General features: G+C 36.4%; 1 protein-coding gene across 2 annotated transcripts in view; it reads left to right on the forward strand.

Annotated features, from left to right (window-relative positions):
* The first annotated feature begins 8091 nt into the window (after positions 1 to 8091).
* LOC145048780 (putative 1-acylglycerol-3-phosphate O-acyltransferase) overlaps positions 8092 to 25306 on the forward strand; it is a 34726-nt gene continuing 17511 nt past the window's right edge. Inside the window, exons 1-9 of one of the 2 annotated variants that reach the window (XM_078997382.1) lie at positions 8097 to 8572; positions 9018 to 9254; positions 9371 to 9417; positions 9592 to 9710; positions 9794 to 9954; positions 10036 to 10136; positions 10289 to 10388; positions 10664 to 10787; positions 10894 to 11147. In XM_078997382.1, coding sequence (XP_078853508.1) covers positions 8349 to 8572; positions 9018 to 9254; positions 9371 to 9417; positions 9592 to 9710; positions 9794 to 9954; positions 10036 to 10136; positions 10289 to 10388; positions 10664 to 10787; positions 10894 to 11019 — 1239 coding nt within the window. In that variant the 5' untranslated portion in view covers positions 8097 to 8348 and the 3' untranslated portion in view covers positions 11020 to 11147. Of the gene's footprint in view, positions 8573 to 9017; positions 9255 to 9370; positions 9418 to 9591; positions 9711 to 9793; positions 9955 to 10035; positions 10137 to 10288; positions 10389 to 10663; positions 10788 to 10893; positions 11148 to 25306 lie in introns of those variants that run through there. The other variant, XM_078997383.1, reaches the window with a different exon arrangement.

A 25306-nucleotide genomic window follows, 5' to 3' on the forward strand; every position in this document is an offset into this window, starting at 1 on the left:
GTTGAACATGAGGCAACAAAGATGGGTTGAATTGCTAAACGATTATGAGTGTGAGATTAAGTACCACCCAGGCAAGGCCAACGTGGTAGCTGATGCCTTAAGTCGGAAGGAGTACTCTAATCGTTGTACGAAAACTCTCTCGATAACCATTCAATCGCACCTGGCCACTCAAATTGCAGTAGCCCAGTCAGAGGCCATGAAGACGGAAAATAGAGCAAGCGAAGTATTGCGCGGAATGGAAAAGAACCTGGAGGCAAAGGAGAATGGAGTATACTATTTCATGAACCGTATTTGGGTCCCTAAATTTGGAGGGTTTAGAGATGTTGTCATGAAGGAAGCCCACAAGACGCGATACTCCATTCATCCCGGTTCCGATAAGATGTATTTGGATATTAAACAACACTATTGGTGGCCTAACATGAAGGCGGAAATCGCGACCTACGTCAGTAAGTGCCTTACGTGCGCCAAAGTAAAGGTGGAATACCAAAAACCCTCAGGATTGTTACAGCAACCGGCAATCCCTGAGTGGAAATGGGAAGGGATTTCTATGGATTTCGTGACCAAGCTACCCAAAACGTCGGATGGATTAGACACCATATGGGTAATAATTGACCGACTGACGAAATCTGCCCATTTCCTGCCAATTAAAGAATCGTACAAGATGGAGAGATTGACGCGTTTATACATTCGAGAGATCGTGAGACTCCACGGAATACCAACATTTATCATCTCGGATAGGGATAGTAGGTTCACGTCCCGATTTTGGCAATCACTCCATAAGGCGATGGGAACAAACCTCGATATGAGCACCGCTTATCATCCACAAACGGATGGTCAAAGCGAGCGAACCATCCAAACGCTCGAAGATATGCTCCGCGCAAGCGTGATAGACTTTGGAAAGTCTTGGGATACCCACCTACCCTTAATCGAGTTCTCATACAACAATAGTTACCATTCGAGCATCAAGGTGGCTCCTTTCGAAGCACTGTACGGGCGTAAATGTAGATCACCGTTATGTTGGGCTGAAGTAGGTGACACCCAGCTAGCAAAAACACACACATCGTACAAAGCACTAACGGGACCGGAGATCATCCGTGAAACCACGGAAAAGATCGTTCAAATCAAAGCTCGATTGCAAGCATCGCGTGACCGACAAAAGAGCTATGCTGATAAACGCCGAAAGCCCTTAGAATTTCAGGTCGGTGATCGAGTACTGTTAAAAGTCGCGCCCTGGAAAGGATTCATTCGTTTTGGGAAGCGGGGAAAACTAAATCCACGATACATTGGACCTTTCGAAATCATCGCCCGAATTGGTCCAGTAGCATACAGACTGCAACTACCCGCAGAGCTAAACGGTGTACACCCCGTGTTTCATGTCTCTAACCTAAAGAAGTGCCTATCAGACGAAACCCTTGTCATTCCTCTTGATGAAATCGAAATCAATAAGAATCTCCTGTTCGTCGAAGAACCAATCGAAATCATGGACAGGGAGGTAAAGCGTACTAAACAGAGCCGCATCCCGATCGTGAAGGTACGGTGGAATGCAAAGCGTGGGCCAGAATTCACTTGGGAATGCGAAGATCAAATGAAGCAAAAGTACCCTCACCTATTCTAGCATTCTCAAATCTAGCTTTCAAACAGAATTTCGGGACGAAATTCCCTCTAACGGGGGGATGATGTCACAACTAGGAATTTTGTGCCTTGTAACTACAACACTCAAGTCGGATTATGAATCCAAAAACATAAGGGCATGTATGATGCTTACTCTGTGACAACAAAATTGCAATCAAATACACCATACAAGCATTACAAATAGTCAACAAGCAATTGGAAACCCTAGAAGTTCTTATTTAGGTCCATTTTGGACTAGAACTTCCTTATTGGGCTTAATGGACCAATAAACTTCCAATTTGACTATCTTGGGTTTAGAACTCTTAAATGGGCTCTAATTGGACCCACTTTCATTTATTTCAACATATTGGGCCATATTGGGCCTAGAATGAAATAAATCAAATATTATAAACTATTTTGGACCATAATTAACCTAATTTAGCCTTAATAGCTCATAAAAATCACATTTATAATTAATTGGGGCCAAACATCACTTAACATAACCATGAAATGGGCTTAAGCATACAAGGCCCAATACTCATCTTTTTCTCTCCAAATCTCGGCCCAAGCCCAACCAAAGAAAGAGAGTTGACTTTCCTATGCCACCTCATAATTATCCATAGGACTCCCATGCACCATCTCATGTTTTCATGCAAATCAATTCAAGAATCACACTCCTCTCCTCTCTCTTCTTGCTCTCGGCCGAACACAACACACACACACTCACAAAAATTCATTTCATTCTCTCTAAGTCTTGAAGGACATCTCCTTCCTCCTTCTTCAAAAATTTCGAGAATCAAGAGCTTTTCAAGGAGGTTTTTCCCACAAACACATCATCTAAGGTAAGTTGATGACTAATCCATGATCTAGCTACTTCATTTCATCAAAAATCTCTCCTAAATCTATTCCAACTTGTGATCATGCACCTTAGAAGTCACTAAACTCGAGATCTACCAAGGAGACTTGCTAGGATCGAAATTTTCTTCTTTTCTCTCTTCAAAACCGAAACTACAACTCAAGGTGAGCTTCATACCCCCCCTTATTTTCGGTTTTTATAAGTTTTTGTGGGGGAAAATACAAGTAAAGGTGTAGATCCATCATTATGTGTATGTTTTGGTTGATTTCTATGCTTATATGTATGTTTTGTATGATTTTGATGCTAGATCTAGTTATGAATTGCTAAAAACCGAGATATATCTTATACTAGCATGAAATATACTACTACATACAAAGTATGCCAAGAAAAATAGCTAAGTGGCTTAACAATACATACTTTGGGCTAAAAACTCATTTTTTTGACATAAATGTTAAAAATACAAAGTTAAAGGGCCCAAAATGAAATATTTCGAAATCTGATGGGTGAGATGAGTCAAAACAGATTCCATAATGTATTTTTTGAAAATATACTCTTTTGGAAGATCAAAAACATAAATTTCAAGCTTAATGGGCTAAAAATGACAATTTCGGCCCAATAGGGCCCATTATGCGAAAATTTCTGTTTTGGAGGGCCAAAACTGTGTTTTCCTGTAAAACAGTGGACTATTAGTGTTACATGTACTTTTCAAAGGTTTAAAACGCTTTTCAAATTTAAAAAGGACCAAAGTTGCAAAAATTTTCCAAATTGGGCCAAAAATGTAAAAATTGCGAAAAAGAGGGGTTATAACCGAGAAAACTGCAATTTCAGGGACTTAAACTGTTTTAAATGAAAAATATGCTGAAAAATATTAATTTCAATAATTTTTGGTGTTAAAATGTCAAGAAAAAATGGTTTAAGGACTAAACCGGAAATTATTTTACCTAAAGGGGTGAAAAAGTAAATTTACAAAATTAAGAGGGGTTGTAAACAGAAAATTTTCAAGGGTAATTCAATACACTCGTTGTGAACAAAGATTGACACTACGACTCTCGATAAATTACAATATACAATATCACCAACAATCGTTATCAAACGAATTGATTCGGTCTCGAATCAATAACAAATCCAAAACTACTAACACTATAACGCTCAATACACATATGAAACTCTTGGAACTCTTTACTCTCGTGGAATTACTCAATACGTCGACGTACACTCCTTAGGCCCAAAAGTTGCAAATCATGCTTGTCGAGCCTAGCTAGCCCGATGACATGATCTTTAGGCCCAAAGGACACTTGCTTACATGTAGTTGGGTCTAATGCGACTCGACCGCGTGTAAAAGGACTTTCAATGGCAAACATCCTGCTGGTCCCCAAGGGTCCTTCAGTGCTGCTAGTAAAGTCGGTAACTCACGATTGCGGGTTGGGCTTCGGGCCCTTCGCAATTGCAATGGTCTTGAACGACGCAGGGAAATACCGAGGGTTTCGCACCTTCACTTTTTCTCTCCGGTCGTGGGACTACACAAGTCCGGGAGGATTGAGTTGTGTGAATAAGTGCGAGTGACGCCTAAGGGATCACTAGAACGGTTGCCAATTGGACGTTTTCATTAACGTACGATACAACAATTCACCACCCTCTGTATACTCAATGCCTCCGGAGCTCAACGAATACCTCTAACGTAACGAAATAACAGTACCCAAAATAACTAAAGCAAAGTGATAGGAAAACGTCGGGTTTTCCTAGGGTTTTCAACAAGTACACTTACGAACTACATGTCGAATTTCACAACTCTTACGCTTACATCTATAGAATTCAAACAAGCATACTCACGGATCTTCACATATTTTTACGTTATTCTATTTTCAGAAAATATCGGATTTTCTGGTGATTTTTTTTCAAAACATTACAAACATTGGATTTCAAACATTACTTATGAACTCACCAACATTTCATATGTTGACGTTTTTTTCAAAATACTTGTATTCTCAGGTAACAGATAAAGTGAAGGATGAATTGTACTCTATGACGTTTTGCTGTGGTTTAATTTAGTATCGAACAGTTACTTTTGAGAATGTAATGTTTTGGAACAATGTAATGGATGTAAACGCTACCAGTTGTATCATTCCAAATGTTGGTGATGTATAATGTTATGTTTCATGTATATTCATTGTGATGATATTCAATTGAGTCACGACAGCCCCCGGACGTTTCCGCCGTCTGGTTCGGGGGTGTGACAATACTCCGCTGAATAACTAGGTCAACAACAACATCGAGGCCTCTCATATGTTTATTACACACCAACTATCTACCCATGTTCTACCCAACATATTAGTAGATAAAAATATATATTTATATACATAGTTTAAAACCTGTATAGCATTTTCATCCAATACATATTTCACATAACAGATGAGGCATACCCACTTAACACATATTTCATAGAAAACAAATCAGATCTATGAGATTGAAGAGAGTGAATATACATTCACGCACATAACAACAAAATTATACACATAACACGTATTTCGTATAAAATACTTCATAGTTATGCGTTAGAAGAAATTAACTACACACTCACTTGATCAAAAGATGATCGGACAGCACTACGGCTTGTAGAAGTAGTAATCCTCAGCAGATCTGGAAGATCTCTACAAAAATCGAACTTCTCGCGGGCAGAGCTTCGGCTCGGAAACCGCACTTCTCGGGATCTTCGGGATCTCGGGACTTGCTTCGGGACTCAGAATATTACCGGGGCTTCGGGGTACTTCTGGCACGCAAATCGAGGTAAAACGGGAGAGAGAAGAGAGAAAAATAGCAAAGAAACTCGGCAGCCTTGCATCCTATTTATAGGAGGCTGGAGCCTCGGAGTACGCAGGGCGTACTGCCTTCGAAACGTCATTGCATGCGTCATCCGAAGTCCTCGAGTGCGAGTGTCGACATTCCTCGGTGTACACGGGGTGTACACGAGTACGCGGGGCGTACTTCGGATGAGTCCGATGACTCGCCTCCGGATAATACCGATATTTAATAATTAAATTTAATTATTAATTATTTAATAAACTTCGAAAATTCATATCTTTCTCATACGAACTCCATTTTCGACGTTCTTTATATCCACGCGAAGGTGAAACCATGCTCTACAACTTTCGCTTAGACTCCGTCGGCTAATTTTGAATTTATTTTTATTATTTATTTTTAATAGGCTGGGACAGAAATTTTCGTTATAAATTCATAACTTCTTCGTTTGACGTCCGTTCTCGCCTAACTTTTTATCGCTTCGATACTAACAACGAGATCTTCGATTCTTGTTTAGATCACTAAGGCTAAATATCGCTCTAACGTAAATTTCACTTTTTACGTCATTCAGCATTGCCGGTTCCGTCGCGAAACTTCGACAGGTCATAACTTCTTCGTTATAACTCGGATTTCGGCATTCTTTATATCTTCGGAAAACTTGTTTCAACTACTACAACATTATCCAAAGATATCAAGTTTATTTTATACTTCAATTTTGACGCTTATTTTTATTCTTAATTAATCAAACCACATAATTAAGCAATTAAGCACAAAACACATAATACTCAAATAATACACTCTTATTATTTCAAAACAGGTTACAAAGGTTAACCTAGACTATTTCATTGCTAAAAATGGCAAGCCCGAAAACACAGACGTTACACTAAGTGTCATCAAGGTTTCATCCATTGAAAAAGAACGCCACAAGAATGCCCCTAAGTAGCAAAAAGGAAAATATAAACCCATAAGGAAACATTTAAAAATCATAATGTTGCAAGGATTACCCATTAGGCAACAAAATTGCAAAATAACATGCTCAAAAAACAATAACAAATATGTTGTTATATAGTATGTGCTAATGTGATGTTCTTGTTCCCTTGTATGGGTGCATTGGTGGCAGTATCGAAGTTATATGGTGTGTTGGGGGTACTACAACATCTCCGAAAACAAAATTGTTTTATATATAAAAAAATTATTTGTAAACATGCTCTATGTTATTGTGCCACCAACTAAAGAGATTGTATAATGTTTTTTAATGCTCGGGATATGATAACTACATAAAATATATATTGACAAAGTTTGTACCCCCATATCAATATTTCTGGCTCCGCCATTGATTGGTGGTTCATTATTAAGCAATAAACAAGTATGTTGTGTAGTTACATTAACTTGTTACCTTTTATTTCAATATAGGATAGATTGCTATAGAATGAATTGTTACATAACATTACATACAATTAGTCAAATGGACAGTCTAATGATAATATAATTGAAATTATACTCTCTCATAGTCTACATAACAGTATGCCTCTTCACCTCTAACTAACTACCAAATATATCTAAAAAATGGATAAGCTATTGATATTGTCATTGTTAGGATCTTGAAATCTTATATTGAAAACTCATAATGCCTCAAATACTTATTTACATTATGAATGAGTGTTGTGCAATATTATTGTAGATGATTTCATTTAAGAATGTGTGTTTTGGTTATTGTGATATCTTCATGTCATGGGGTGTGTATATCCAACTACTGAACAATTTCATACCCGTCGACATGTTTTCTTGCTCATTTTGGGATCTTTCTAAACTCCTTGTTTGCTTTCTCAAACATATGTCTCCGTGGTCGGGAACGTGTTTATTGACTTATCATAAGTTTCATATATCTCAACATGTTATTTGTGATCCTTTTGAGATTTTTTAAGTTGATTGTTTGTTGTTCTCAATATTTATGTTGGAAGTAATGATATATTTATTTTTAATAAACCAAAGATAGAATATTAGAATGACTTGTTTGAAATGTGTTGTTGTATACGAATGACTTAATAAATCACCAACAAATGGAAAAAGACCAACAATCACACAAACACTTAAAGAAATATTATATCTAATCCTTAAATAACTTTATATGTAGAACCTCACAAAGCTTTATATTATGAATGATTGAACAAAACGCCAAGAATGTGTGAAAATTATTTTCTTGCATATACTCAGCAGTTACTGTTTGGTGGAGATGCTTAAAATAGTAATAACTAACAAATGCAAGAACTATTGATGTAGTTGCACCTTGCACGGGTAAGTGCACATATTTTTTTAGTGGTGCACATTAATAGAAAAAAAATACACTACGACGGAAAATTGAGCGGTGGTCGGACACCCCCGAGAGACACCTAAATTCGCCATCGGTTGAAACCAATTTAAATTAATCACACGAAAATAAAGTATTCTTGTGAATGTGTAGCGAAGGCTCTATATCGCAAAATGCATCTACATGTTTTATAGATACCATTTACTGTGACATGTGGCTTTAGTTTTCAAGAGTTATAGAGTTTCAAGAGCAGCCCAACGAAGACAAGACAGCTGATAAAATTCAATTAATAAGTTTCAATTGATTGAAATATAGATAGATGTTTAAAGAAAAATTGATAGTTAGCACCTTCCTAGTTTCCTTCTAAGTTCTAACTTTATTCCGCCCTTAAAAAAAACGTGGTTGGATGAATAATATAAATTTCACTTTATATTATACTTTTGTGTTATAAAAAAAAATACTGTATTATTGTAACTTAAAATAATAATTAGTTTGATTCGTATCAGAATAAGCGCTTACGTCTTTTCCAAGAATATGCCTTTCTTTTTACTAAAATTTTAGTGCAGAAGTTCGGATTCGTTTCCCCTTCCTTTTCCAGAGATTATAGTCAAAATCAGATCGCCCTCAACCGCCATTGACGCGGGCAGCCGGCAAACCTGTCCATCCTCCTCACTTGTATATCAATTCCGACGAAAGTTTGCCTGTTTCCGATCTTCGTTTCAATTCCTGTTTTGGAAACCAATCGGTTAAGCGAGAACAGTTCACAGAAACCAGTTTATGAGCTTTAGACTTGGTCTGAGACGTGCGGAGTCGAGTTCTCTGGGTAAGGCTATGGCGCAGGAATTGAACTCATCTGCGCCGGCAACCGCAACGGCAACAGCCGCCACTGTAACTTCAACGTCAACAACGAAGAAATCGCTATGGCCTTCTGCCCTTCGTTGGATTCCCACATCTACGGATCACATTATATCCGCTGAAAAACGCCTTCTATCTCTCGTCAAGTAATTCTCCCTCTTTATTGTTATCCCTCTTTATTGTTATCATTCACCTATCAAAATTGTAAAATTTCTCTTGGTATGTTTTACTTCTGAATCATCCCTCGTCCTGGAATAGAATACCTAAATTCTAGTAGTTAGTATCTCAATTAAATTAGATCCATTGGCAAGTGTGCAGCCTTTGCATGAGTATAAACTGAGAGATCAGTTTATACGCAAAAAAAAGTCTGCAAACTCACATATCTCCAACAATGGAAGCTTGAGGTCTAATCTCAGACATTCTCTGGTTAAGTATTTACTGACACAACATGAGTAGTGCAAGTGTTTCTCTATTGATCCAACAGTATACAATCTGAATTGTGAAAAAGGAACCATTTTATGAATCTGCAACTTCCTAGTATTGATAGTAATGTAATGTAGATGTTGTTCTTTGTGTTCGATTAAATACCAGGACACCATATACTCAAGAGCTGGTTGATATAGGATCTGGCCCACCAGGATCTAAAGTCAGGTGGTTTCGTTCTGCTAGCAATGAATCAAGATTCATCAACACCATCACCTTTGACAGCAAACAGGATTCTCCTACTCTTGTAATGGTGCATGGATATGCAGCTTCTCAAGGTTTCTTTTTTAAAAATTTCGACACTCTTGCCAAACACTTCAGAGTGATTGCAATCGATCAGCTAGGGTCAGTTCTTCACATAATCTTTGACAAAATTCTGCATATTACTGTAGGTATTCGTTATGACATAAATGGTTTCAATTTCTAGCTTATTTATTGTGCTTTTGTTTCTTGTATGGCAGTTGGGGTGCATCTAGCAGGCCTGATTTCACTTGCACAAGTACAGAAGGTTAGGTTTTTACTAGCCTGTTACTTTTCTTTCCCCTGAATAGCTTTTTGGATAAGTTATTCTTTCCCTACTTTCTCTATTAAGTTATTATTTCTACATGGAAACACCCACATATAAGTTTTTTCTACATTAAGGGTAAAATGGTCATTAAGTAAGATATTTTTTCTATTGTAGAAACTGAAGCTTGGTTTGTTGATTCCTTTGAGGAATGGCGAAAGGCCAAAAACCTCAGTAACTTTGTTTTGCTTGGACACTCATTTGGAGGATACATTGCATCCAAATATGCTCTCAAAGTAAGTTTTCTTACTGATATATATACCAATAAAAAACAAAATATAATTTTTTTTTTTTTACTGATAATTGAAAATATTAAAAGCACCCGGAGCATGTACAACATCTGATTTTGGTGGGACCCGCTGGATTTACATCAGAGACCGAACATAAATCAGAAAGACTTACAAAATTCCAAGCAACATGGAAAGGAGCTGTTTTGAATCATTTATGGGAGTCTAATTTTACTCCAATGAAGGTTGTCAGGTAAATATCTTTTTCTTTTTTTTTTTTTTTTTATCATTTTCTTTTCTTGATACTTCTTTAATTTTTATTTTTTATTTTCAGAGGTTTAGGGCCATTTGGTCCAAATTTAGTCCGTAAATACACAAGTGCAAGATTTGGTGAAGGTGAAGGGTTGGCTGAGCAAGAGTCTGCATTACTCACAGGTGATTGAAAATTGACCGAATTGACCATTTTCACATATTAAAATATTTTGGAATATATATATATATATATATATATATATATATATATATATATATATATATATATATATATATATTAATATTTAGTAATTATTAATTTTTTTTTATTGAAGATTATGTGTACCATACTTTGGCTGCAAAGGCCAGTGGAGAGCTCTGTTTGAAGCATATTTTTTCATTCGGGGCGTTTGCTCGGAGTCCTCTATTACAAAGGTCCGTGTGTGTGTGTGTGTTTCTTTCTGACTTGATGAACTTAATACACACAAGCAAGGGTAAAATGGTCATTATCCATTCAGCCACTTTGTCTATACGAGACTTAACGTGAAAAAAGAAAAAAAGAAACATTTGCTTCTCTTTCACAGACCGAATGGAATGTCTGAATATGATGTGTAAATAACCATTTTACCCTTTTTCTTTATTTGGCTTAGTTCACCCACCACCAACAATCAAGGGTAAAAATGACATTTACTTTTCTCGTTTGGCTGTAGATCTTCAGAGTGGAAAGTGCCCACAACGTTTATATACGGTTTCCAGGATTGGATGGATTACAAGGGGGCGGAGGCAGCACGGAAGAATATGAATGTCCCGTGTGAAATCATACGGGTCCCACAGGTCTCTTTTCTTTATATGCATTGAAACAAATGGCTGTTATTTTTTATATATTTTAATAGAAATATATATTTTTTATGGTATTTATATATTTGATTATAATTTGCAGGCTGGTCACTTTGTGTTTCTGGACAATGCAAAGGGCTTTCACTCATCGGTGTTGCATGCTTGTAGGAGGTTTCTGTCTCCAGATATGGCTAACTATCCACTAGAAGAAGGTGTTATATCTGTCTAATTTACCAATTTGACCTTGTTAATACCTTAATTATATGCAACACAAACTCAATACAACACTTGTATTATAGCTTACAATTTGATTGAATATGTATTGGCACAAAAGTAATGAGTTGTTTATTATTATTATTCCTATTTTTTTTTTTTTTTTTTTGAGTTAATGGTCTTGATGAGTTAAGCTCTTAATTGATCACCTTGTTCACGATATGGTTTTTTTGTCTTCATATTTTCAGTAATCATATAGCAAAGTCTGATGATTGCATATTCCTAATCGATTTCTAAACAATGTATTTCATGGTTATATTAATCCCTTATAATCTAGTCAAATAGATAGGGAGATGTTGTATGTAGGATATTCTTTATAATTTAATGAAATTGTTGTTCAAAAAAATAATTTGAGTTTAGATGTCGAAATGTTCGGGAGATTTAGGAGATGGGTAAATATTGTTACAAGTTAATTAATTTTTTTTTAATAATAAAAAATCAATTTAAAGAGTTTTTAATTTTTAAATAAATTTATTATGACTAATTTAAATGTTTTGTTATATATGAAAGTTTATAAGTTTCATTAGAAAGTACATGTTATTTGAAGCTTACAAAGATATAGGCATAATTATGAAACGTATACTTTGAGTTGTTCTTACAATATAAAATTATAAATGATGCTTTTGTTACTATATGTAAGAGAGTTTGAATAAAATGTATGAAATGGGTGTATAAAAAAAAGTTTTTAGGCCAAAATCTCTAGTTCAAAATGTTGTAATTGGTGACTACATAAATAAGTTAGAGGTTGAACGTGAGCTAACTTATCCAAGTCATACAAGATTAAAAGGGGAAAAAAAAGTATGTGATTTTAGGAAATAAAATGTTGTAACGAGTGAGTTTTGATGTTGGACGGTGGGCGAAGATGGCCAGTGAGAAAAGGTGTTGAGTGTGGGGAGAGAAAAGAGAGGAGCATGAGATGAGTTAACTCGTAAGGGGTGGTGTGGGCTCATTTCTTTTTTATTATTGTAAATAAAGGATAAATAAGAAACTAATTAAAATCTTAAAATTAATACTAGGTGTATTGTTGGTTTGTTATACAGCAATAAACTAGTATCTTGCATAGTTACATAGAATCTTCAATGACTTTGATCTACTCTCTTCTCATTGGTTATCTATACAAATAAAAACCAAACATTCAACTGAAATGTAATAAATATTTCACGCATTTTTAGTGATTGGAACTTGATCTCCGTACCAATGTCCCGGAGAATGTATTTGAAGAAAAATATATAATTTGATCTCTGTGCCGATGTCCGAGAGAATGTTCGGCCGACTACCGAGTAGCTAGTACTCGGGAGTACTCGGATTCGGTAATTCATGTAGAAAAATTTATAAGCAAATTATATATCTCAAAATCATAAGTTAAAAACAAAACTTTATTGAAATATATAACAAAATTAGATATATGTGAGTTCACAAAAACTGAGAAACACACAATGATCTCACTTCATGAATAATTACTGAAAATTTTGGATATATATACAGTAATAATCATTTTTGTAAATAATTATTTGAGAACTCATAATTTCACGAGAAGCCGAGAACTAAAAGTGGAACGTTGAATCAAAATAAATGACGATCAAAATGCAAGGTGACATTTTTGTAAATAATCAAAAAACTAAAGAGGCGGGGGCATTACTAATTAAATTAGAGAAGGGTATTATTGGAAACAAATATATTATTAGTTTATTACATTATTTGTTAAATCTTATTTACTAAAAAAGGAAAAAATCCTAACGTCACATGCGATTTTCCCCAAACGATCCTCACCTTCTCCGATTCTGGTGTCGCGATTCCGCCTCCCCCACAGCCGACGCCGGCGAGTCGACTCTTCAACACCGCATCTAGGTCATTACCGGAGACCACCACCTACATCGACCATATCCTTCAGCTGTTATCAATAACAAAGAAGAATATCAATAACAAAGAAGAAGTTGAGAGTTCAAGCCTTAATTGATCAGTTAGGCTCCGAAATGACGCCAAAACAATCATCGGTGACGAAGGACATCGAGGAGTCTCAGGCGGAGAACGACGTTGTGTTTCCAGTGGAGTTGACATAATTTTTGTATTCGATTTTGGTGTCGCATCCATCTCTCTTGTCTCCTACCACAACCAACACCATACGCTCCCTAAATCTACATCCAAGCAGAAAAACTCCAACGACATTTGTCCTAAAAGCTTCTTCCACCGCCGAATTCTCCCCTGAAATCACTGATGTACTCGGAGATGTCAACATCTTCACCTCTTCCGGAGACTTTGTCGCCTTCAATCAACTCTAGGATCAATCTGAGGTAATTACCTACTTTCGTATCTCTTTGAATCATTCGTGCACTCTGTGAAGGAACTCATTAGAAAAACATTAGTAATGATTGAGATTGCATCCTTCATGTGAAGAATTTTGATGAAAACTGAAGAACTTTGATGAAAAATAAATAAATAAATAGTTAAATGCAATATTCATGTTGTTACCTTTTGATAGTAAGTTATTGATGCATCACACAAACAATTCTCAACCTTGTAAGGCAAATTCATGTGAGGTGGTCTGTGGAAGTAGGTTGAAAGTAAGTTGACATAATTGGTAGATTCTTCAAATTACAGTGTAATAAACAAGTGATTGAACGTAGGTTGCTACTTGTGTATACAACATAAAATAATTAATTCGGTTGTTGATTTGTGTGTATGCAGAAAAAGCTTTCATTATATTAGGTTGTTGAAGCATGTGATGAGACTGTCAATGACTAGCTTAAAAGATACAAATGCAAAAGAAGTTGCTTCTTCTGTTGCTGCAATTGCAAATGAAAAAATAAAAGCAGAGAAAGAAGCTATTACTGGTAAAAAGAAGACAGGTGCTATTCTAATTCTAATGATAAACTCAACAGTTGTTATCCGTATATTCTGTTTTATGAAATTAGCAATCCTTTTTATAATATTATTAATGTATTGGTACTACTACATTGTAATCGGGGCAAGAAGAAACAGTTGTTGGTGGATAAGTCGGATGATGATTCGGTTGTAAATGTTAGACAACTGAATCATTTAAGCAAAACATGTGCAATGACCAAACAAAAACAATCTGGTTCAAGGCATGTTGACATTTTTTGATTCCATGAATCCAGTCCCTGGATTACAATCATTGATTCCATTCCACATTTAACCTAAGGACCTTTACATGGCAGTGCACTTTCTGGTTACTTAGTTCTCGAATGATCCAAGGGCTGCTCTCTTTTACATGAAGCACCTTCCCAGCTGACCATTCACCATCCAAGTTTTGTGCATCCATTCGGCTATTGAAGAAGTCCAACACCTACCAAACATCAATTCAATTCAATTCGGTGATTTTTTTTTATTAATACTACATTATTATGTTTAAAGTATCTTCAGTTTTATGATTAAACAATCTTATAAGACCCCTTTAAAACCTTGTTTCAAAAGAAGTTATTGTAAATAGAGGTGAAAATATGTTTTAATATGAGGTTGGATTAAAGTATGAACTACATGTAGATCATATGTGATTCACATGTAGTTCATATATTAATCACATACGATTCACATGTGAATTACATGTAATTCATAAGTAATTTAACTGTAAATCACATGTAATTCATATATGATTCACTCGTGGTTTACAAGTGAATGTGATTTACATGTAAATCACATATAAATCAAATATGAATTACATGTAATTCACATATGAATTACATGTAAATCACATGTAATCCACATATGAATTATATTCACATGTAAATCACAAGTAAATCACATATGAATTATATGTGATTCACATGTAAATCACATGTGATTCACATGTAAATCACATGTCACAACTGGAAATTTTGTGTCATGTAATCCATACATTCAAGCTAATGTGAATCAAAAACTTCAATCAAATACATTATACAAGTACTACAAATAGTCATCTAACAATTTGAAAACCCTAGAAGTTCTTGTTAAGTCCATTTTGGACTAGAACTTCCTTATTGGATCCAAATGGACCAATAAGCTTCCAATTGGACTATCATGGGCTTAGAACCCTAATTGGGCTCTAATTGGACCCACATTCATTTATTTCAATATTATGGGTCACATTGGGCCTAGAATGAAATAAATACAAAATTTTGGACCATGATTAACCTAAACTAGCCCAACAAAGTGTAAAAATCATACTATATTTCTTTTGGGACTAAAAACCATCCAACTTAACATCTACATGGGTTTAGAGCATTAAAGCCCAATTTTTCTCCTTCCATTCCAAAAATCTCGGCCCAAGGCCCAAAACAAGCCCAAGAGAAGAGAGTTGACTTTAGTATGCCACCTCATCTTTAACCATTGGATATCCATGCAAGCTAGTCCATATTTCCATGCAACATCACTTCAAAAATCACCTCCATTCCTCTCTCTTCTCACTCTCGGCCGAACACACACACACAAACACAAAAATCTCTCAAACTCCCTCAAGAACATATCCTCCCTCTTCACTTAAAAATCTCGAGATTTAGGAGCCTTCAAAGGAGTTCTTCCACAAAAATCATCATCTAAGGTAAGGTTTGCTTGGATCTATGACTTGTATTCCTTATTTTCTCAAAATCCCTTCCTAATCCATGCAAAAATCGTGATTTTCACCTTAGAAAGCTTCATAAACTCGAAAACTTCATCAAGGGTGCAAAGGCCAAAGTCACTTCATTTCTTCCATTCTTTCTTCCAAAAACCGAATCAACACCCAAAGTGAGTTTCATATCCCCTTATTTTCGATTTTTATGAGTTTTTATGGGGGAGAATACAAGAAAATGTGAAGATCCATCATTATGTGTATGTTGTGGTTGATTTCTATGCTTATATGCATGTTTTGTATGATTTTATTGATAGATCTAGGGTGATATGCTAAAAACCGAGACATACATTTTATCATAGCACAAAATAGACTATCACATGCAAAGTGTACTAAGAAAACGGCTAAATAGCTTAACAACACTTAACTTGGGCTAAAAACTCATTTTTTTGACATAAAATGTTGAAAATGCAAAGTTGAAGGGCCTAATATGAAACATTTCGAAATCTGATGGGTGTGATGAGTCAAAACAGTTTGCATAATGTATTTTTCTGAAAATATGCTATTTAGAGGGTTAAAAACATAAATTCTAAGCTTATTGGGCTAAATGTGACATTTTCGGCCCAATAAGGCCCAATATGCGAAATTTTCTAAATTGGAGGACCAAAACTGCATTTTTCTGTAAAACAGTGGGCTATAAGTGTTCCATATGCTTTTCAAAGGTTTAAAATGCTTTCCAAATTTAAAAGGGACCAAAATTGTAAATTTTTTCCAAATTGGGTCAAAAATGTAAAAGTTGCGAAAAATAGGGGCTATAACCGAGAAAACTGAAGTTTCAAGGGCTTAAACTGTTTTCTATGATAAGTTTGCTGGAAAAATACTTATGTCAATAATTTTTGGTATAAAAATGTCAAAAAATTGATTTAAGGACCAAACCGGAAAGTTTTTAAATAAAGGGGTAAAAAGAGTAAATTCTTCAATTAAGGAGGGGCTGAAAACAGAAAATCTTCAAGGCTAGTTAATATATGCAATTTGACCAATTGATGGTAACACGCTTGTCGACGAAATACAATATACTACAATACCAAAAGTCGTTGTCAAACGAATTGGTTCGGTCTCGAACCAATAAAAATCCAAAATCACTAACACGACGAAGCTACGACATTTCGATTCATAACCATAACGATTACGATTACATGCGAGTGTGCACAGACGTCTACGCACCATCTTTGGGCCCCAAAAGTGTAAAATCTTGTCTGTTGAGCCTAGCTAGCCCAACGACCTGATCTTAAGGCCCGAAGGTCTCTCTCTCTCTTACGAAGTGTTGGGTTTTACCGACCCTACATGACGTAACAAGACTTTCAATGGCAACATGCTGCTGGTCCCCAAGGGTCCTTCAGTGCTGCTAGTAAAGTCTGTAACTCAAGATTGCGAGTTGGGCTTCGGGCCCTTCGCAATTGCATTTGGTCTCGGACGACGCGGGGAAACCCCGAAGGTTTCGTACCTTCTTCCTTCCCTCCGGTCGTGGGACTTTACAAGTCTGGGAGGATCGAGTCGCGTGAAGATTTACGAGTGACGCCTATGAGGATCGCTTGTAAGGTTGTTGACTTGTCGTTTTCACTAACGCATGTCCCAACACTTCACCACCCTCTGTATTCTCGATGCCTCCGGAATACAACGATACAACGATAGGAAAACGTTGGGTTTTCCCAGGATTTCAATAACGATTACAAATTTCCGGTCGAATTTCACAACTCTTACGCTTACATCTATAGAATTCAAACAAGCATACTCATGGATCATTACTTATTTTTATTACACCATTCAATTTCTAGAAAATATCGGATTTTCTAAAGGTTTTCAAACAACACATTGGATTTCAAACTCTACTTATGAACTCACCAACATTTCATATGTTGACGTTTTTCAAAATACTTGTATTCTCAGGTAACAGATAAAGTGAAGATGATTTGTACTCTCTGACGTTTTGCTGTGATTTAAGTAGTACCAAACAGTTATTTCTTTGAATGTAATTTTTGGAACAATGTAATGTATGTAAACGTTACCAGTTGTATCATTTCCAAATGTTGGTGATGTTTTATGTTATGTTTCATGTATATGCATTGTTATGGTATTCAATGAGTCACGATAGCCCCCGGACGTTTCCGCCGTCTGGTTCGGGGGTGTGACATCACAAGTGAGTCACATATGAATTCACATTTGATTCACATGTAAATCATATGCACTTCACATGTAAATCACATATGATTCACATGTGATTCACATGTGAATCACATGTCATTTACATATGATGTCATATGTAAATGTGATTCATATGTGAATCACATGTGATTCATATGTGATTTACATATGATGTCATATGTAAATGTGATTCACATGTGAATCACATGTGATTCATATGTGAATCACATGTGATTCATATGTTAATCACATATGTATTTTTTGAGTGTTTTTGCATCAATCATTTTTTAAAATTTTCTTGTAGATTTCGAATAAATTGTGGTGAATATTGAAAAGATGAAAAATGATAAATTGAAGAAAATAAAGAAATATTGACACGAAAACATCAAAATGCTTTGAAATTTGTAGCATTTTTTATTTTTTATTATTTATTTTGTATCGAATAAAATACTTGTACTATTATGTTTATAGATTCATTAATAAAAATGAGATTTTCAATATGATAATAGGTCAACATGGACTGTTGACCTTGACTGAGGACTTTGACTTTGACCAGGGGTTAACTAGTGGGTTATGGAGTACCTTATAAGGTTAAGGACTTATGAGTATGTTGTACTATGATAATAGGTGGTGGAGCCTGTGTCAAGTGATCCGAGAGTTGGAGTTTAACTTTCGAGTCGATATCTGCGAGGTGAGTTATCCTCACTATATCGATAGGGTCTACGACACCAAGGCCGACCCTTTTAGTTGTTATTGTTATGGTATGCTACATGTGGTTATGATCTGCTAGATCGGAATTAGGGTAGACAGTACGTTATGCTCTTATGATTCGTAGGGATTGGTATGTTAGTCACCTGCTAGGTCGGTACTCTAGTTACAGGAGAATTCTATGATTGATGATCAGTGAGATAAATATGTTTGATGTTTGTATATGCCAGTATATGATAGTTAGGCACACATGGTTATTTGCTTGTTGGTTGGGTTGAGGCGCTCCTGCTTTGTACTGAAGGCCAACATACCCTATGAGCTGCCCGGGGAGACTGTAGGCCCACATGGCGGACCAATCATACCGAAGGCTCGGGATAGATCCAGACAGACTGTAGGCCCAATAGGGCAGTCCAGTCAGGCCGATGGCCTAGTACGCATGTTGATTGATTGATTATTATTGTTATGGTATTATCAGTATGGTATTGGTATTTTGAGGGTAGCTCACTAAGCCCTCGGGCTTACAGTTTTTAGCTTATTGTTTCAGGTACTTCAAGAGATCATGGCAAGGCAAAGGCATGATCGTACCGCTCCTCATCCTTATGTTATGATTTTGGGACACTCTGATGAATATTGATTTGAAAACATTTTTGTAAACAAACGTTGTTTGAATTTATTTATGATTGAAAAGGTTTAAATTCAGCGTAAAATTTATGGATGTTACACATATGTTCTCGATGCCAAGCAGGACAAGCCTAAAATAGCACATATATCTGTTGTACGTGTGACATCCCCATTTTCACGGCCAGAAAAAGACCGATTTTGTTTATGCTTTATAAAAATCAGAGTACCTCTTTTAATAAAAATGTTGCGGAATTTGTTCCCAGTAAAACATGATAAATATGTTATCAAAACATTTCTAAACAAAAATATTTTTATTCATTTGAAAACATTTGGGATGTCATCGTCAATACAAAAACATAAGCATAAACAGAACTTACATTCATTATCACTAGTGATTTATATCTCCTTAATCTTTCAGTGTAATGTGACTTCATATCAACACCTGTGATATAAATAAACTGAGTGGGTCAGGTTGGTAAACTTGGTGAGTACATAGGGTTTTCAACCCACAATAATATAATTATTATGTTTAATCATCAAACAGTTAACCCAATTACCCATCTCCATTATCTTCATTACTCTTAAGGATCTACCCTAAGAATCAGCTATTTCTTATTCATTCATTCCTAAGGATTATACTAAGGAATAGGTACGAAGTCCATCGTTGTCAATGACACAACTGTCAATGACACAACTATCAAGCACATCTGCTAGTTCTATCACTTAAGCGCAACTGCCAGAATTGTGACATTTTCTATGAGGCGCAGCTGCCGGTATTGTCCTTCGGGCACATCTGCTAAGGTTATTTTGTTAATTGACAATATCGTTTTTGAGAGTCCACTCGCAATACATATTAATGGGTTTTAGAGTACACCGGTGAACACATCGTTCACAACACCTACAGGTTGCGAGCCTGGCAGTGTTCCACTGGACTGTCTAGAAGAGTTTGTGGTTATCATCCATACTCTGCTAGATGACGAGACCAGCATTTAGGAACAAGGCTTCTCACATCGTCCACCTCTCACCCTTACCTCTGGTCTATATCACCTCTCAACTCATCATCCAACTCATATTTCATCTACACATGTTTTACCCAACATATTATGTAGATATAAATACATATATAGTTTAAATCATATAAAACTTGTATAAAATCGTTCATCCAGCATAGATAGAAAGTATACAGATAATATGCACACATAGCACGTAGTTTATATAAAATACTTCATATCTATGTTTAAGATGAAAGGGACCATGCACTCACTTGAAAAGGTGGTGACTCGACACTCGGACAACACTTCGTTACTCTTAACACAATTTTCCTTTGACAAAACGTAGTATCATTACCACTAGAGTTTAGTCTATTATTCACCGAGACTAATTAATAATTTAGCTATTATTAATATTATATAAACATTAAACAATACTTATATAACCCATAATAATAGCCCAAGTAATTATTATAAGGTCCTAATAACATTACTATATTGAATCATAAGCTATACTAAAGATAGGTTAGGCGTAGCTCACTTACAACGGGTTTTTCTCAAAACCGGGAACCGTTGGAGTAGCGTTCCCGAGTTGAAAGACTCTTTTTCTCAGAGCCTTCGGGAACTCCGGGGCTTCCTCCTCGTGCTAGGGAGGTTCCCTAGGCTTTTCGGGGGGTTTCGGGGCTAGAGAGAAGTTCTAGATAGAAAGGGAAATGATGGGAGGTGTGATGAATGAAGAGGACTTCACCTCTTATTTATATGGGGCTGGAGGGTCACTCACTTCATGAGTTTTATGATGTTCACGTCGTGAGCCAGCTGGAGACACCCAGGCACAGCCTGGTGCTGACACGTGGCATCGCACATAGGGTGGAAATCAGCCGATTTTTCAAAAGTTCATAATTTTCGCATACGAACTCTATTTTTGATGTTCTTTATATCCACACATAGGTAAAAACAATCTATACAATTTTCATTTAAACTCCGTCGGCTAATTCTCGATCGATCTTAAATTTAACAGTGAGAGGAAATTATATTGTTAAATATCCGCGTAAAATTCATAAGTTCTACATACGGACTCCGTTTTCGTCTTTCTTTTTATTGTTGAGTTCCTATTAATGATATATTCAAATCTCATTTAGGTTGCGTAGGACAAAAACCGCTCGAACTAAAATTCGAGTTTCGGGTCGTACACTGCTATGCCAAATCTTAGAAAATTCATAACTTCCTCATACGAAGTCAGATTTGGGCGTTCTTTTTTTGTATGTTCTCAGTTTAATGTATACTACAAATTTTGTTTAGATTTATAAGGCTAAAGATTTATTTATCAAAAAATTCACTATTTTCGTCTCCCGGTGCAATGTCGGGGTTGCCGTAAAAATTGAACGAGCTATAACTTCTTTGTTATAACTCGGATTTTGACGTTCTTTATCTGTACGGAACCCTTGAGACATATTATACAACTTGATTAAGATTATTTATTCTAAATAATCTTTTGTCAAAAATTCGTTTTCGACCTCTATTATCTCTAAATTGACTAGCCCAGATCTACGAGCGTTACAGTACGCGAGTTCCAAGATGTGTTCCCTGATGACCTAACTAGCTTGCCACCAGATAGGCAAGTGAAGTTTCGAATCGATCTTACCCCAAGAGTAACACCGATAGCTCGTGCGCCCTATCGGTTAGCACCAACCGAAATGAAGGAGTTGATGGCTCAGTTGCAAAAATCTGGTCGACAAGGGTTTTATTCGGCCCTGTACCTCACCGTAGGGTGCTCTAGTATTGTTCGTTAAGAAGAAGGATGGGACAATGCGAATGTGCATTGACTAAAGGGAGCTAAACAAGGTGACTATAAAGAACCGGTATCCGTTACCGAGAATCGATGATCTATTTGATCAACTTCAAGGAGCAAGTTACTTCTTAAAGATCGATTTGCGGCCGGGGTATCACCGATTGAAAGTCAGGGAAGAAGATGTGTCAAAGACAATCTTTCGAACTAGGTATGGTCATTATGAGTTTCTATTAATGCCATTTGGTTTGACCAATGCACTAGCTGCGTTCATAGATCTGATGAACCCGGTGTGCAAGTCATACCTAGACAAGTTTGTAATTATATTTATCAATGACATCTTGATATACTCTAAAAATAAAGCGAACCATGAGCAACATCTACGACTAACACTTAGCTTATTGAGGAAAGAAAAACTATTTGCCAAATTTTCTAAGTGCGAGTTTTGGCTTCAGGATGTCCAGTTTTTGGGACATGTTGTAAACGAACATGGTATCAAGGTGGACCCAGCAAAGATTGAGGCAATTGAAAAATGAGAACCACCAAGGACCCCATCAGAAGTTCGAAGTTTTCTTGGGTTGGTAGGATACTATCGAAGGTTTATACAAGAGTTCTAGCACATAGATGCACCACTAACTACCCTAACAAGGAAAAATGTAAAGCTCGAGTGGAAGCTAGAGCAAGATAATGCCTTTAAGGTCTTAAAGGAAAAGCTTAGCAGTGCACCAGTATTATCATTACCAAAAGGCAATGATGGTTTTTTTGTTTATAGTGATGCATCCAAGTTAGGCTTGGGGTGTGTTTTGATGCAAAACGGTAAGGTGATTGCTTATGCCTCACGGCAGTTGAAGCTTTACGAGTGTAAATACCCAACACATGATATGGAGTTGGCTGCAGTAGTGTTCTCTCTAAAGATTTGGAGACATTATTTGTATGGGACAAGGTGTAAGATCTTCACTGATCACAAGAGCCTGAAATACTTGTTTGATCAGAAAGATCTAAACATGAGACAACAACAGTGGATGGAGCTATTAAAGGATTACGACTGTGAGATATTGTACCATCCAGGGAAGGAAAAGTTGTAGCTGATGCATTAAGTCGTAAGGAAATAAGAGGACCACCTAAGATTCGAATGACGAAGATTAATGTATGATTTGAGAAAGAGCCAGGAGGAGGCCTCGAAGGAAGAGAAGTAATACAATCATTGGAAAAGGATAGTCATGGCTTGAAGTGTTTCCAAGGAAGGGTTTGGGTACCACGAGTGGGTGAAGTGTGTAACTTACTTCTCAAGGAAGCGCACATGTTGTAGTACTCAATCCATCCGGGAACAAACAAGATGTATCAAGACCTACCCAAATCTTACTGGTGCCCAGGGTTGTTGAAAGGTGTTTGACGTGCTTGAAGGTGAAGGTTGAGCACCAAAGGCCTTATGCACAGTTACAGTCGATGGAGATTGCAGTGTGGAAATGAGATCACATCACGATGGACTTTGTGACTAAGTTACCGAGGACACCGAAAGGCTATGACGCGATTTGGGTGGTCGTGGATAGATTAACTAAATCGATGCACTTCCTTCAGATTAAGGAGACATACCCGTTGGAAAGGTTAGCTAAATTGTACGTTGACGAGATAGTGAAACTACATGGAGTTCCGTTGTCTATTGTTTCGGATCGGGATAGTCGCTTTACATCGACATTTTGGGGTAGCTTCCAACGAGAAATGGGTACTTGAGTGAAATTGAGCACAGCCTACCTTCCACAAATCGATGGGCAAAGTGGACGGACAATACAGACCTTGGAAGATATGTTAAGGTCTTATGTTATTGATTTTGGAGGGTCGTGGGAAACTCATTTGCCATTAACTGAGTTTGTCTACAACAATAGCTATCACGCAAGTATAAAAGTCGCACCATATGAGGCTCTATATGGTAGGAAGTGTAGAACTCCATTATGTTGGAATGAGGTGGGGAAGAAACAATTGGTTGGACCTGAACTCGTTCAACTAACTACCGATAAAATCCAGACGATAGGGATAACATTAAAGTTGCTCAGGATCGGCAGAAAAGTTATGCAGATAAGCGGAGAAGCCAATAGTGTTTCAGGTTGGTGATAAAGTTATGTTAAAGGTGTCCCTATGGAAGTGTGTTGTGCGTTTTGGTAAGCGCGGGAAGTTAAGTCCTCGCTACGTTGGACCCTTTATAATTAAGGAACGAGTTGGGGAAGTAGCCTATCGATTGGAGCTACCAAGGGAAATACAGGGCATTCATAGCACATTCCATGTCTCTAATCTAAAGAAGTGTCTAGCGGATGCCACCATAGAAGTGTCACTTCAAGAAATTAAGGTTGATGAGAAGCTGCGATATACGAAAGAACCTATTGCAATTATAAATCGAAAGGTCAAAAATTTAAGAAATGTGGAGATATCACTAGTGAAAGTTCAATGGAAGTATAATAAAGGTTCAAATGCAACATGGGAGACCAAGCGAGATATGAAGACTACATACCCTCATTTGTTTGCTTAATTCAAAATTCCGAGGACGAAATTTCTCTAAGGGGGGAAGCTTGTGATAACTCATGTCAAATAAAAATATATAATGTATATAATCAGCTTATATATACAAAAAATGATTTCTTTAGAATTATTGGGTTAATTAGATGCAAATTATGAGGTATTATGTCTAGAAAACCGTCATCCTTGATTAGGCCATAATTAGAACAACTAAAGGGACAGTAACAAATGAAACCTTAGGCAATATATAGAGCTCGAAATTTTTAGTGGAAACCCCATTGGAATTGCAAGAAATGACTAAGATTTGAAGGAAAAATTAGGTGTGGAAGTTGTTGAAAATTTTCGGAGTTCTTTTTGAAATTAAGGTATGAACACTCGATTTAAGCTTGATTAAGTTACTTAGATAGATTAATGTGCTGCTAAACATGTTTTGGTTCAATCTCTTGTCTCAATTTCATCCAACCACTACCAAATCAACAAGATTTATAAGAAACGTTTTTTTCACCTGTTTTAATCCACATTGTTTGGGTGCATAATTTTCATAACTTTTTTGGAAGGTTGTTAGGCAGAAGTGAAGGTAAATGATAGTGATTTTTATTAAATTAACTGATATTGTTTTGTATAATCGAAACTTCAATATAAAAGCAGAAAATATGAATTTTTCGGGTGAAGAAGGAGATAATATCGGGTCTGATATATAAGTTATTCTTATCAGTGGGTCAAAAGTCAAAAATTGCATTGGATGCCACTGTTTGCTCTTTGGGTCGCTTACCAATTAAAAAAGACGTCTATTAATTCAGTTATTCAAAAATAACAGTTTTTACCCCTAAACTTTGAGTTCTATTTATTTTAGGCTAAACTAAAGGAAATAAAAATTACAAAT

Source organism: Lactuca saligna, chromosome 5 (genome assembly GCF_052625555.1).
Source record: "Lactuca saligna cultivar CGN05327 chromosome 5, ASM5262555v1, whole genome shotgun sequence".
NCBI lineage: Eukaryota > Viridiplantae > Streptophyta > Magnoliopsida > Asterales > Asteraceae > Lactuca > Lactuca saligna.